The sequence below is a fragment of the Phyllostomus hastatus genome, unplaced genomic scaffold (genome assembly GCF_019186645.2).
Source record: "Phyllostomus hastatus isolate PE091 unplaced genomic scaffold, TTU_PhHast_1.1 phas_scaffold_21, whole genome shotgun sequence".
Lineage (NCBI taxonomy): Eukaryota > Metazoa > Chordata > Mammalia > Chiroptera > Phyllostomidae > Phyllostomus > Phyllostomus hastatus.
In genome coordinates this window covers 21714304-21730276 of record NW_025334017.1, presented here as the reverse complement: position 1 = coordinate 21730276, position 15973 = coordinate 21714304, and the positions used below count along the sequence as shown (strand labels likewise).

Below are 15973 nucleotides of genomic sequence, written 5' to 3'. Positions count from 1 at the left end.
TCCTCACAGTGCAGTTGGACAATGAAAATAACTACATCATTAAAAAACTGTTTTTTCCTTTAGGACTCAATGTTGATTACATAACTACTCTATATTCTCCAAGGGAGTATGACAAACAGACTTCGATTTTCTATCTGATTCTAGCCCTCTCTATCTGGTAGTTCTGAAGTTCAAAACAAACTAACATACTATCTAAATAAGTTCTAAGAAAAAAATCAGAGAATATAATAACATCTTATGCTTTAAAGACAGGGACTTCTGCAGTTCTTAAGTCATTCATAATGTATTTGAAAAACAAGATGAGAATAAAATATTTTGTCATACGAAAAGGACAAACAGAAGTTGGCAGGAGTGGTGTAGGAGTAAGAGGGATTTTAAAGGAGCACTGAACAGATAAAAATAGTGGGGCAGTCAGTCCTTTCATCACTAGAAAACAGGGGGTAAAATGTCACAATATCTCTGAATTACTGAGGGATTCTATTTCCAGCAACGTGGCAGATTGAGTACCCCAAATGACTTGAATGCCAAAAGAAATACAAATAACATATTTGTAATTTGCTTATATATTGCAATGACTAGAATTAATAACTTGATTTAAACACACACACAATATCTTTCAAAATTAATTAATGTATTTCCCAAAAGGTAAAAATTATTAAAGCCAGGGACTGAAGGAAGTCAGAAAAATCAGAGGTAGGCAAAACAAATGGCTTGAGTATTTTCAAAACTGGTGATTTGAACAACCTTGTTCACAACTAGGGGTGACTAAAGATAAAACCCTGCCAAATAATTTAAAACCTGAAAAAAATGGGTAAACTCCTAGAAACACACAACCTTCCAAAACTGAATCAAGAAGAAACAGAAAATCTGAACAGACCAGCTACTACAAATAAAATCAAATTAATAATAAAAAATCTCCCCCCAAAACAAAAGTCATGGACTAAATGCCTTCACATGTGAATTTTAGCCAACACTCAAAAAAGAATCAACATCTATCCTTCTTAAACTATTCTAAAATTCAACAGGAGGAAAGGCTCCAAAGCTGATGTGAGGCCACCATTATCCTAATTCCAAAGCCAAACAAAGACATTGCAAAAAGAGAAAATTAGAGGCCAGTATCCCTAATGATGCAAAATCCTCACCAAATATTAGCAAACCAGATCCAGCAACACATTGAAAAGATCATACAGCATGATCAAGTGGAATTTATTCCTGAGATGCAAGGCTAATACAATATTCACGAATCAATTAATATGATATACCACATAAACAAAATAAAGGATAAAATCATACAATTATATCAATAAATTCAGAAAAAAACATCTGACAAAACCCAACATCTGTCTATGACAAAAACTCTAAGCCAAGTATGAATACAGGGTACATAGCTCAACATAATAAATGCCATACATGACAAACCCACAGATAACATCATACTGAGTAAGAAAAAACAAAAAGCATTTTCCTTAAGATCAAGAACAAGACAAGGATGTCAACTTTCACCCGTGTCATTCAACAAAGTATTGGAAGCCCTAGTACATCATCAGACAAGAACTAAAAAGCATCCAAATGGGAAAGTAAAACTGTCATTATTTGCAGATGACATGATATTCTATTAGATCACCCTAAAGATTCCACCAAAAAGTTATAAGATTTGATAAATTCAGTCAAGTAGCAGAATACAATATTAATATTCAGAAATCAATTGTAATTTATACACCAATAACAAAATATCAGAAAGAGAAAATAAAAGAAAACAATTCCATTTACTACTGCATCAAAAAATATGTATATATTGGGTTGGCCAAAAAGTTCATTTGTTTTTTTCTGTAAGATGGCTCTAGTAGCTCTTAGTTGTAACTTCATTTAAAACAATTTTGTTAGATTGTATTGTAACAGCTATCATATCAGCATGCATTTAAAAAAGTTATCAAAATTGGTGAAATTTGTGTCACCATTGAAGATGGAAGAAAATAAGCAACATTTTTGGCATATTATGGTTTATTATTTCAAGAAATATAAAAATGCAACTGAAATTCAAAAAAAAAAAGATTTGTGCAAGCTATGGAGACAGTGCTGTAACTGATTAAATATGTCGAAAGTGGACTGCAAAGTTTTGTGCTAGGTATTTCTCACTGGACGATGCTCTGTGGTTAGATAGACCAGTTGAAGTTGAGAGCGATCAAATCAAGCCACTAACTGAGAACAATCAACGTTATGCCACACAGGAGATAGCTGATATACTCAAAATGTCCACATCAATAAAGTTATTGGTGAAAATAAAAAATGTGTCCTTTATTTTATGGAAAAAACTACACAAACTTTTTGGCCAACCCAGTATCAAGACTAAATTTAACCAAAGAGGTAAAAGACCTATACTTACAAAATTATAACACATTAAAGAAAGAAACTGAAGAAGATACAAATAAATGTAAGCATATGCCATGCTGAGGACAGGAAGAATTAACATTGTTAAAATGTCCAGACTACCCCAAACGATCTGTAGATTCAATGTAATCCTTAACAAAATAACAATGATGTTTTTCAAAGAACTAGAACAAATACTCCTAAAATTTTTATGGACCACAAAAGACTCTGAATAGCTACAGCAATCATGAGAAAGAAGAACAAAGTGCAAGATACCATGCTACCTAGTATCAAACTATACTACAAGGTTATAGTAATCAGAAAAGCAAGGTATTGACATAAAAACAAAGACATAGATCAACAGAACAGCCCTGAAATAAACCTACACATACATGTTCAATTAATATATGACACAGGAGACAAAAACATACAATGGAATAAAGAAAGTCTATTCAATAAATGATCTTGGGAAAACTGATCAGATACATACAATAAAATGAAACTAGACCACCTTCTTACACCATACACAAAAATAAACTCAAAATGGACTAAAGGTTTAATTTAAGACTCTTTAAAAGTTGTTATACATATATCAGGAGTTTCAACAAAATAATCAAGGGACAAATCATTTTAATTTACAAGAACTATTTCAGAGTTAAAACAAAAAGAGGGATCACTCTCTTGCTTGCTTTATGGGGCTAGCCTATCCTTATATGATATACTACATCTGTTGTAATAATAAAAAATTTCCTATAATCAAGAGCAAATAGCAAAGAATGGGCATGTTCAATATGTTAGAAAAATGATTCTTGCATCAAGAAATCATTGAGTAAAAAAAATTCTTAAAAACTTTGTTCTAGCTCCAGAGTCCTATAATTTTATAATGGACATTCATATTTAATATTAAACATAAACATCAATTTCTGACAGTAAAATAATGCTTAATTCTGACAATCTGAGATAACTAGATTTCAGTTAAAATTTCAATATAGAGAAAATGAGAGAGAAATCAACATTGAGTCATAGTCAAAACTGCATAGGCTGTATCTGCTTTAAATAATAGTATGAATAGTGATCTTTATGATATCAGGATTCACGCACTTACATTCTAATAATATGAACAAGGTGTTGGCCTGTTCAGCAGTGTCAAAAATGTATACCTTGTTATTAAAATATAAATTCACATTATTTACTTTGAGATTTAAAACTTTTCCAGGTTCACACACTGTTTGAGACAGATATGTCAAAGTTCAAAAGGGTATGAATTTACAACTGAAAAGACTGCAATAACAGAAATCAAGTACTTATTAAGGAGTCACACCTCTAATAATCACACAATTACTTACATTATTTAAATAAATGAGAAACCTACATATACCTCATGCTTGATATAAATAATATATTCATTTGAATATTTATATGTTATAGCCATTCATAAGTCAAGTGGCTTAAATTAAGATAAACCTACTCAACAGTCTTAGTTCAGCCTAACGTATGTATCTAAAACCAACTTCTTTCACAAGTTAATGTTATCTTTTTAGCATGTTAATGATTATACTATATTGAACATAATCTTTTGTACATAGTCTCCACTTACATACATATAGAAATATATGATTATGATTGAAAGATGGATGCCAATAAACAGCATCGCTTAGTTTATGTTCATTGACTTTGTGAATCTGTTTTTAGATCACTTTGTAGATCACTTAGTTTACCTTCATGTAGGTCTTTCAATGAGAAGGCTGACTTACATATGCACTAGCATATTTTAAAAAGCAAAATTAAAATTATCAGTATAAGATAAAATAACCATAAAATAATATCTTTAAATGTACCTTCTTCAAGGATGGGTCTTGGGATGACAAATGGAATCTCCTGCAGAGGTTCCATGTACTTGTGGCCAGCACTGATAATCTTTATTTGAGGCAAGCAGACAACAAGCGTCCCAGGCATGCTGGTTTGTCCATGGTACCAACTTCTTACAGTTCCAGGAATGTCACCAGACACAATTGTACTTGGGGAAGGCAGGCTATCATTGGGAATGAACACACAACAAGACTGTACTTCAAGCTAGAAAAGAAAAGCAGAATTGAAATATCTGGATCAGACTAAATCTGGGAGTAAACAGACCCTCAAACACTAACATCTTTACCAGAATAAACAGGCAAGCAAATAAAATATTGCATACTTGAAGGTTTTGTTTTTTGCTATAAATTTGATCAAAAGGGCACAGTGACATATGAAAATATATCTGCCTTTCCACAGTTCTTTCCAAGAAAATAATTGAGTTACAAAATGTGCTGGCATAAAAGGTGAGAAAACCCTCCTCCTCTTGCAGTTCATTACATTTTGTTAACACCATCTAAGCCCTTAGAACTGACTAGCATTTTATTGCTCTTGCTTAAAAAAAAAATTAAATTTAAAAAGACCACAAACTGATATTTCTATGTGAATTTGGCTCTTCCTGTTTTACTTTACAGACAAAAATATAAGAAAAAATGTTTAAAATGTTCAGATTATATCTCTAGGCAAACAATTAAAACAGAACATGTTTCTAGCCCATACTTTCTCTTTTTATACACATGTACACCAAGGCTCAAGTGTGTGAGTATCACATTTGTGTGTATATATAGATACATGGTAATGAAGAAAATTCAAAAGACTTCAAAATCAGAGTGTATTTCTTGCTTTTGTCATACTTCAAACTATTACCACCTACCCTGTGGTTTCAGGCTTCCCCAGCCCTGATATAGTTACTCAGATTGCTAGGCCCTTAGAGAGTTAAAAGAAGACTAAGCCCAAATCAAAATTTGACTTCATCTCATCATGAGTTCTCAATTCAAAAGCAAAGTAGGCTAAAGTCTAGTAGTCTTAGTTGGTTCTTACAAAGTAATATTCTGTACCTGGTTAGTAAATTGCCCAAACAGACTAGCATACTTGAATTATTTTTAAACTTAAAAGTATGACCTGTTAATTTTCTATAAAATATCTGACATATAAAAGTATTACCTGAAAGTATAATAAAAAATAAAATTTGTTTGGTTGATAAATACTTTGATAGGCTAGCAAATTATATTAGCAAAGATACTATATTTTATAAATGATAACTAAGAATATAGTAACATTACTTCTCTTGGGGCTAATATATTCCTTATTGAGAGCAAAAATGATTATATAACAAGTCTGGAATTCCTTGTTACAATAAATAATTTCCTAGCCTTATAAATAAGCAAACTTAACTCATCTTTGCTTCAACAGTTCTGCGCATGGACAAACTGATGAATTTAGTCAAGAAAGATATAAGTAAAATTTTGCAAAAATAAATACATTGGGTCATGGAGTATGAGCTCATTTTTTAGTTCTAGAATTTTCTCTTGCAGCTTAGATTAATTTAAGTATGTATATGTTAAGTAGTTAATTGATTTAGTATCACAACATATTGTTGTGAAATAGAAGAGTATATCGTCTCAGATGTGTTACATTTGAGTTCTCAAGTTTTTAACATACAACATTATTGATGCGTAATCACACAAGTTAAAAGGGCACACTGAGGGCATATTCTCCTACATCAGTTACAGCTACAGGATCAAACTATAAAGAATCCGTATTTTACACTTCATATAGGTACTAAAGTTCTGCTAAAAAATGCTTTCAATGATGTGAGGTAATTAGTTTAATATGCCACGATATATAATCATATACATGTAAGCCCTGCGAAACAAACTTAAATTGTGCCAAAATTTCCAAAATTAACTTGTTACAAAATTCCACTAATTCAGAAATAAATTATTTCATCAAATTTATCAACCTTTAGAGATGCATACAGAATCGGCAATATTAGCATGAAATACACAACAACTTTCTAAAACATGATATATGTTGTGAGGATTTCTTAATGATAAGAACCAAAACATATACATAATCCAAATTGCTCAAACTTATAATGTTACATCTATTATATATACTAAAGCTATCACATAAATCTTTTTACACTTTTAAAATAACTGTTAAACTGTACATCTAAAATTGTGGTTTTAATGTAAAATGTTGAATGATTTATGTAAGTGAACAGAAATCTGCAGCAGTAAATTCTGCATTAATGTAAGGATCTGACAATCCAAGGGAAAGAAAATGAAGTAATCTGCCAGTAAGAAGTCCTCAAACTGGGGGTCAGATCCTGTTCATGGAAACCATCTGGTTGGGACCCTCTGAGCCACACCAAACACAAATGATCTTTTAAAAAAATATCCTATTCATTAATGCATCACAGCTGCACTGAGTGTTACTTCATTTTTCCATGGCAACATCCTTTCTGTTTCAAGGATCTTATTTCAGTTTTGGTAGCAACGTGTTCTTTCCCCAATATTGAACACATTCATGTGTTAAAGTGAAGGGATTATTGCAAATTCTTGAAGGAGAACCACCTCTATTTTGATTCCTATTAGGTCAAGGGCTACATATTTAAGTATTATATACTGAGAATAAACCAATAAAGTTGAAATTATTCAGTATTCTTATTTTAATAAATAAAATGACTGTCATGTAGTTTTTTTCTGAAGTTCTAAGTTTGTGTGACAGTTAAAAAGATATATGCCTTTGTGCACGCCCACATGTAAGGTATGGTAAACTTAGATTTTTCTAGTTTGTGAGCTCCATACTGTGATACAAGTCAGTTAAAAAGAAGAGGCTAAGATAGGTTTCATTTACTTACGAATCTGAATATTTTATTTAGGCCACTGTCTATCGTATAGAACACTTTACATTAAATGCTCTAAATGTTATACTACATTCTCTGCCCTTTTAAATAATGTTCCTATTTCTTATTACCAAATAACATGTTTCTCTTTCTTTAAAACCTGAAACTTAGGTATAATTATTTTTTGCAAAATTGTTAAAGAATGAAGTGTTCTCTTTGTGAATATATTTTATTTTTTAGGAAACAGTTTCAAATAAAAAAACAAAAATGAGCAAACATTTCAGGTTATAATTTCATTCATGTTTTCTTTTTTTACTGATGAATTCTTCAGTGTTTACCATGAACTGATCTGGAAGTAAGGAACACAGAGACAAAAGATATAGTCCGAGTGCTTAAAAAACTTGAAACAATAGGGTTTTAAAATACCTACAGCCCTAAAGAATGTTCAATAGAACACAAGCTGCATAATGTCAGACAATGCCTATTCGTTCACTCTACAGTCTCAATACACAGTACAGTGCCTAGCATGTACTAGGTCCTAAGTAAATAATTATGAAATAATTGGACACAATTATTTTTATTAGCATCAGATATAAATGTCAATTAAAAATAATCATTTACCACAGAGACACCTGGTAGGGTAATTTAAATAGTTGACTTATCAAGAGATGAGTTCAACTCCAGCCTGGGACCTCTGACAAGTTATTTCAACTGCCTATGACTTCACACTTGACCTCACCTGCACATGCAATGAAGTCAGCATTGACAGAGAGATGTAACACAATAACTGCCTCCTAAGTGTCTGCTAAGTAAACAAAGTCAATAAACATACACTAAATATCTACGACCTGCCAGATCCATATACTAAGCCTCAGGGATTTATAGGTGTTCACAGTTCATTTGTTTTAAGATGCTGTTGCTTACGGCTGAACTATCTATGTACATAGGGTTAACCAAAATATTTCATGTGTACTACAACAAATATACAATTACCCAAATCACAGTTTTCCTATTTTATAAATTCTTAATACTTTATGAAAGTGCTTTGGGTGGGTTATACATAGCAGAAATCTAAATATACCTATTTAGTGCATTAGGCTAAAAATCTCAAAAGTAAACCTTGGATGTCTTCATTTTCAGAGTGAGTGTTAAAAATCTCAGTACTCTTCCTGTGGGGAAGACACAAAAAGACTCCTAAATCTGCATTTCAGATTTCTCCCTTCTACCAAACTACCCCTCAATTACCGTTACTTTCTCGGTGTGTGTAAATAAAAATATGGTCCTGTGTGCAAAATTTTAGGTATTATATGCAAAAAAATTACTTTTACATTTAGGTGATTAACCTTCGATCTTTCTAGCCTGGAATGTCTACTCTTACTTAATCCTGGAGATAAGCCAGGAAGTCCGATGGACACAAGGACATCAAGTGTTTCAGGCAATATGATTACACCATCACTGGTCATATTCTACATGTAATTCTGGGGAGGAAAAATCCAACTGGTCTACCTCAACTGGCTTATATGCTACTTGAGAAACTTTGGTACTCTCACCAAAATCACACAAAATGTGGGAAGCAGTTCCCTACAGAAATAGTAGAGCATTATTCACAAAAGAAGGAGACAAGGATGTTTAGTGTGGAAAACAAAGAGTACATTACACTATACTATACACTCAGAAGACTTCAAAAAGTACAAACACACCCAAGAAATGACACAGGACATCAACATTATCTTCAATGTAAAAGATGAGAAAACTGAGCTTGGCAAACACCAGGACAGTGTTCTCCTTTATTAGTGAATTCCAGGCCAGAGCACTTTATTTTGTCAACTGCATGCCATTGCCAATTATGTGCTTTTCTGGATAAAAAGGTAGCTTTTGAAGTGTAAAACACAGGATCTTTGCTAATCAGCAGATAGAGAAAAACTGCAAAGAACAATTTAGTTTATGTTAATCTACTGTGAAAAGGCCCCAAACCAAGTTCATATTTTTAAAAAACTGTTCAAGAATACATGTAGCACTGTAAAATAATCCACTACAATGAAGTGTGACAGGTCCCTCTCCCACTGAAAAACAAATACTATTTATGTCTTTATGCAATTTAAGTCTTCTATCATTAATATAAGAGAACATGGACTTAGAAAATATGAACTTTGGCTTCAAAATCAACTTTCCAGAAACTCTGATTCCAAACACATTTACGTGCTCAAATGTCCACTAAAAGCATAATCCTTTGATGGCTTTAAGTTGCAACGTTCTGTTCTTTCTGATGACAGATTCAGGGTTTTCTGTTTTTTATTTTGATTCATAAAACATCTTTGAAAAATGGACACTACTTTAAAAAACTCAGAACTTTAGGACCCATATTTTAATCACTTAATCAGAATCCAGTTTTATCTTATAACTTTTCAAATATATGTTAATATCTGGAAATGTCTAATGATACAATATGTGTAACACAGGGCCAGGACTAGGGCAAGGCAAGCAAGGTACCTAGATCACATTCAAGATAACCTATACAAAGATACATTGTTCACTATTCCTCTAATTATATGTTAACTTATGCCCAATAAGCTTAGTCAAAGAAGAAACATCAAACTAAACTGTAAACTTAGAAATGGTTAAGATGGTAAATTTTGTTATGTGCATTTTACTGTGTTATGTGTATTTCTTCCTTTTTTAAAAAAAGGAAGAAAAAGTAAAAAATATCAGTATCTCTACTTATAACTAATCCATAATGACATGTAAGATTAACTTCATTGTTGGTGTTAAAGCTAATAAAGCTTTAGTATATTATGTATGTTATAATATAAGCAAAAGAACCAAAATAATCTTACAGGAATGTTAGAATTGGAAATAATAAAAATTTATTTAATCTAACCATTTCATATTGCAGGTAGATAAAGTGACGCCCATAGTTCACATCCAGAATTTGATACTGCTGACCACTGACTCCTGGAAATTCGACACACCCTTGGCTTCCATTAACTCTCCAACCTTTCCCACTACCTTCTGACCCTCCCTTACAGTTCAGAATTGGTATTTCCTGGGCCCACTGCTCTTTAATCTCTACATACTTTTTTTGACCATCTTTTAACCATCTGTATATAAGTCCCAAAATTATCATCTCTACATACTTTTTTTGACCATCTTTTAACCATCTGTATATAAGTCCCAAAATTATCATCTCTACTGTGAATCTCTCCTTTAACCTCTAGATAGGAATATCCTACACTCTAATCCTACACACAGGCATTTCAAATACATGTGTAAATTCGGTCTCCCTATTTGCCCTTCGCACTGCCCAAAAAGCTGCTTCTTCTATCATTAGTGGCATCACTATCCACCCAAACATCAAAACCAGAACCTGGAACACCACTAAGCCTCCTTTCTCTCACTCCCCAAGTTCATTAGTCACCAGATCCTGCTGAGTTTACCTTAAGCCTCTCAGGGATCACTGTCCAACTTGGTCTATTATCTAGTATTTTGAAATCATTATTTAACATGCTTTGTCCATTTTTGGTTGTTTCAGATAGCAAGATAAATCTGGTCCGTGTTACTTCATCCTGGGCAGAGGAGGATGTTCTCCAGTACATGTTATATTGCGGACAAACATGTTATATTTGTCATGTGATTTGACAAATATCATGAAGGTTTCTTTTTTTTTTAAATCCTTACCCAAGGACATTTTTTCATTGCTTTTAGAGAGAGAGGAAGTTGGGAAGAGGAGGTGAACTGATGTAAGAAACACTGACTGGATGCCTCTGGTGCACGCCCCAACAGGGGGTCAAACCCCCAACCTACGAATGTTCTCTTACTGGGAATCGATCCCATAAACAACTGAGCCCTCTGACCAGGGCTAAGGATTTCTTGTATCACTTGGAATCTTAAATTGGAAGATTTCTCCTAGAGCTGTCAAATTATATGTAACCTAATACCATCTTTTTTACCCTGTTATACAACTACTCAAAATGATATCAATAAAGGATAGGTTTTGTGGAATAGATAATAGGAAATGAATTTACTTTCAATAAAACTACTTATATCATTATGAAACAACTTTTAGGACCAAAGTAAACTTCAAACAACTAATGTTCTTGATAGTTATTATGTTATAGATATTGTAATAGTGTCACCTAATTCTACAAATCAGTAAATACTCACTTTTCTGGGATGGTATCTAAATCCATCATGAAGCAGAAGTATACGCCCTAAGCATCCTTTCAGGAAATGATATTTACCTTGATGTTCCCATTTTTCCTTGGGACCCTAGAGTTTTCTATGGACCCTTCGAAGAGAGACTCCCCACAAGATGCTCCCCATACATAGAATGACTCTCTGCTTTTTCTGCGTATGCTAGACCATGAGAACTACTATGTTTTTTCATCTACTTGGCACATAGCTTGACATATAATAAAAATTAAGTGCTGAATGTGAGAATAAATGAAAGAATAATAAATACATTCCATAATGTATGACTAGCTAACTGTCTTTAAAAATAAACAAGTTTATACTAGGGCATTAAAAAGTTAACATGCTTATGATTATTAGTTAAATATATTTTAATGGGATTTTTGAAAATACAAGATTTATCAGAAAAGATAAATCTTTTAAAATCTTTATAAATCTATATAAAGGTTAAAAGAGGCCAAATACATGGTAACAAAAGAAGATTTGACTTTGGGTAATAAAGACACAATGCAATATTCAGATGGAGTATCAGAGAATTGTACACTTGAAACCTATATAATTTGATTAACCAATGTTGCCTCAATAAATTTAATAAAAAGAAAAACAACGGAAAAAAAGAAAGAATATATGGAATTTCAGAAAGCCAAGGAGGATATTTAAGGAGCAGTAGGACCTTGGGGCAATTCCTGAAATTATATTCCTCCTTCTTCACAAACTCCAGGGCTATCTCTGAAGAAAGTACAAGGCAATTAATTTTAAAAAGAAAAGCTCCAAGAGGTCCGCTATAGTCTCACTATATTAGAATACATATGTAAAATGAATGATGCTATATAAGCTTATTTTGGTATCAAAGAACTTTTTATTAAAATAGAGAAGGAAAATTGAACAAAAGAAGAAAGGAACTGTGTTACTTAGAAGACAAGGCCGTAGATAAAAAAGTCAAAAACAGGCAAATTTTGTGTAGCAGGTTAGACATCAAAATTCAAGAGGGGTGTTGTCTGTAAAGGTATATTACATACTGAATGAGTCGCAGAAAAGACTAATATACTTTTCCTTTCACAGTTCTGAGTGACAATTCAGTGAAACCAGAATACCACTAACCCCTCAAGGCAGCTGGCTTAAAGTGCTAAAGAAACGTCTGATATACAAGGGAAACTGCTATAGAGATCTCATATTTAGATTATTCTTTTTTTCCATAAAATATTATTTGTGTCAAACCATAATTTAGAACTTCATATTGAACTATAATCAGATAAGTTCACTATTATTTACATAATCATTATAGTAGAGAATGCACTCTTGGTAGTTACTCATCTTCTCAACTACTTATTAATCATTTTGGTATTTACCTTTACTGACTGCTAATGCACCACAGATTACTTTCTAGAAGATCAGTAAAATAATATGCAACAGGATGACAGGTAGCATTCATCAGAAAGAAACACTTATTTTATAGGTGATTTAAATAGAAACAGAATGTATTAAATCAGTGAAATTAGAAAAGCAACTAAAGGTATTACTAGAAACACAAAAAATAAGACAGAACCCTTCTCAAATAATTTTTTGTGACTACAGGTTAGAGTAAGCTAAGAATACAGACTGAGTTTGACCAAAGTGAGAGAGTATAAGTGACACAGAATTCCCATGTGCCATTCTCATTCCCATCAATTATGGGTGTTCCCTGAGAGGAAGAGTTTTATCAAAACAAAAAGTACATGTATTTAAGTGAATAAATATAAAAAGCATTCAGGAGCAAAACACAAATGGTCTAGTTAAGTTTTAATATGAAGGAGGGCATGGATAAGTGAGTGATATACAATGAAGAAGACTAGAAGAAGGCAGTATTTTATTATAAATGAAAGAAATTAACATTGACTACAAATGTTCAGCAACATCGTAAGAGTACTGCATATTCTCTGCTTCTACAATCACAGACAACGCAAAAGCACTACGTTTCCTGTTTTCATGAGGTCTCAACTGTCCTGTCTACTGCCACCAGTGCTTCAAAGGAAACTCTAGAAAAGAACAGGGGAGTCAACACAGCTTGCTATTAGGAATATATTAACTGTAAAAGGCTTCATGCTGGCTGAGACTGGTGAGACAAAGCTGACATCAGTGAAAAGGTCTCATTTCCAGCGAGACAGAGTTTTAGCAACAAAAAAAAAAAAATGAGAAAACACACTTTCTCCTTCTCACTCTTTTAATTTTTTCACAATCAACATGCCCAGAAAAGAAGCTGAAAAGGACCACCAATTTCTAGTTTATTGGCTCTTATATTAATAGTATTTCAAATAATCACATTTCACAAACTGGTATTAGGCAACTGGAGATATTTATAGATACAGTTCTAACACTGGTTAGGTAAGTTTTCATGATGGTAATCAGAATATATTATAGTTAAGCATGATGTGTCTGTCTTTATTATTTTTCTATGCTGCACAAAAAATTACCAGAAATGTAGCAGCTAAAGGCAGTACATTTGTATTGGGTTGGCCAAAAAGTCCATATGGTCTTTTCTGTAATGATCAATACTCATTTTTCAATTTCACCAATAATTTTATTAATTTAAAATTTTGAGTATGTTGGCTATCTCCCTCGTGGTATAACTGTTCTCAGTTAATGTCTCAATTTGAACTCTATCAACTTAAACTGGTGTACTGGACCATCAAGCATCATGCAGATAGACATCTTCACCACGAAACTTCACAAACCACTTTTGACACGTTCAATCAGTCATAGCACCTTCTCCATAAACCCGAAAACCTTTTTCTGGGTTTCTGTTGCATTTTTACCTTTCTTGAAATAATGAAGCATAATACACCAAAAATGTTGCTAAAATAAGCAACAAAATATTGGAAAAATATATTGGAAAAATATTGGAAAAAAATATTGGAAAAAAATATTTCCATCTTCAATATTAAAATGACTATACAAAGATTCACCATGTTTGGCAAGGTTATTTTTTTAATGCACACTGATGATCAGCTGGTCAAGATGGCAGCACAGGTGAATTCAGCATGCCTCCTCACACAACCACATCAAAACTAAACTAACTATAGAACAACCATCAGTCAGAACTGTCAGAACTCAAGATGAATAGCAGTCTGACAACTACGGAATTAAAGAAACCACATCCATCCAGACTGGTAGAAGGGATGCAGATGTGGAATGGTCTGGTCCCACATCCACGTGTGGTGGATAAAAATTTAGGAGGGATATCTCAAGCGTGAGGAGTCCCAGCTCCACACCAGGCCTCCAGCACAGGATTCCAATGCCAGGATGATTAAGTCCCTATAACATTTGGCTGCAAAAACCAGTGGTGATTAAATTGGTGGAAGAAACTTCTGGAGTCCCAAGCAGTTCCTCTTAGAGAACACCACACACAGACAGTCCAACTTACTCCTTCTGAGCTCCAGCACTGGGGTAGTACCTTGAAAGGCATCAGTGTCATGCAAGAGGAGCAAAAGTGTCTGGTATCATGGCAAGAGCTGAGGGACAGCTTTCTTCCCAGACAGAAAGGTGAGCAGAGGCCATTGTCCTTTTTCTGAACCCTCCCTTAACAGAGCCAGCAAGCAGGTGCCGTATCTGAGACTCCATCAATCTGGCTAACACTGTTTTGCCCCACACTGGAGATCCCCTGAGACTTCATCCCACTCAAATTATGGGCCCACCAAAGGGGTTAACAGTGACTTTTCCATATGAATGGCTGGTCTTGGCACATGCTTCACAACTTCCTAAATCCTCTCAGACCAGCAACAGCTGGTCTCAGTGAGCCCCCAGCCCCCATATCCCTTGCTAAGTGGCCCTAGACCAGGCACTACCAGCAGCCATCCTAGATTCACTCTGTGAACCTCCAAGTCCAGTGCAAGTAGCAGCCAGCTCAGATTGCAATATAGCTAATGCAGAGTGAGTAACATGGGTAGAACACAGGTAGGAGCTGACCTTGGCCTGCACCACTCAAAAAACCCCAGAGCCTACGCACTCAGTGGACAACTACAGACCACACTGGAGCACCATCACCCTACCCCTGCACAGCCGATCCTCCATGGATGGCTGAGATTGGTGGTCTGTGGTCATAGCAAGTCCTTGCAGGTGACTGGCCCAGGTAAATTCCTCCCATTGAACTAACAACAGCAATCAAGGCTCAACTATAAAAGAAGAGTATAATCAACCCACACAAAGGGCTCACCTTGAGTACCTAGCTTGGGTGATAGGTGAGACTATGCCACTGGACCCTACGGAACACCTACTACATTAGGCCACACTACCAAGACAGAAGTCATAGCAGCTCTACCTTATATATAGAAACAAACATAGGGAGGCCCTATGCCAAAATGAGGGGACAAAGTGGCCCAAATGAAATAATAGATCAAAACCCCAGAAAAAGAACTAAACAAAATGGAGATAAGCAATCTATCAGATGTAGAGTTATAAGGATGATCAAGGAACTTACTGAGGACCTCAACAATATAAAAAAGATCCCATCAGAAACAAAGGATACACTAAATGAAATAAAGAACAATTTACAGGAAAACAGCAATAAAGTTGATGAACCTGAAAATCAAATCAATGATTTGGAACATAAGGAAGAAAAAAACAACCAATCAGAGCAACAAGAAGAAAAAAGGACCCCAAAATATGAGGACAGTGTTAAGCAGCCTCTGGGACAACTTAAAGCTTTCCAACATCTGCATAATAGGGGTGCCAGAAGAAAAGAAA

General features: G+C 33.9%; 1 protein-coding gene across 2 annotated transcripts in view; it reads right to left on the bottom strand.

Moving 5' to 3' along the window:
* VPS13B (vacuolar protein sorting 13 homolog B) overlaps positions 1-15973 on the bottom strand; it is a 699511-nt gene that overhangs the window by 391969 nt on the left and 291569 nt on the right. For both annotated transcript variants that reach the window (XM_045861171.1, XM_045861172.1), the window contains exon 23: positions 4206-4440. In XM_045861171.1, the coding sequence (XP_045717127.1) occupies positions 4206-4440 (235 nt within the window). The remainder of the gene's footprint in view (positions 1-4205; positions 4441-15973) is intronic.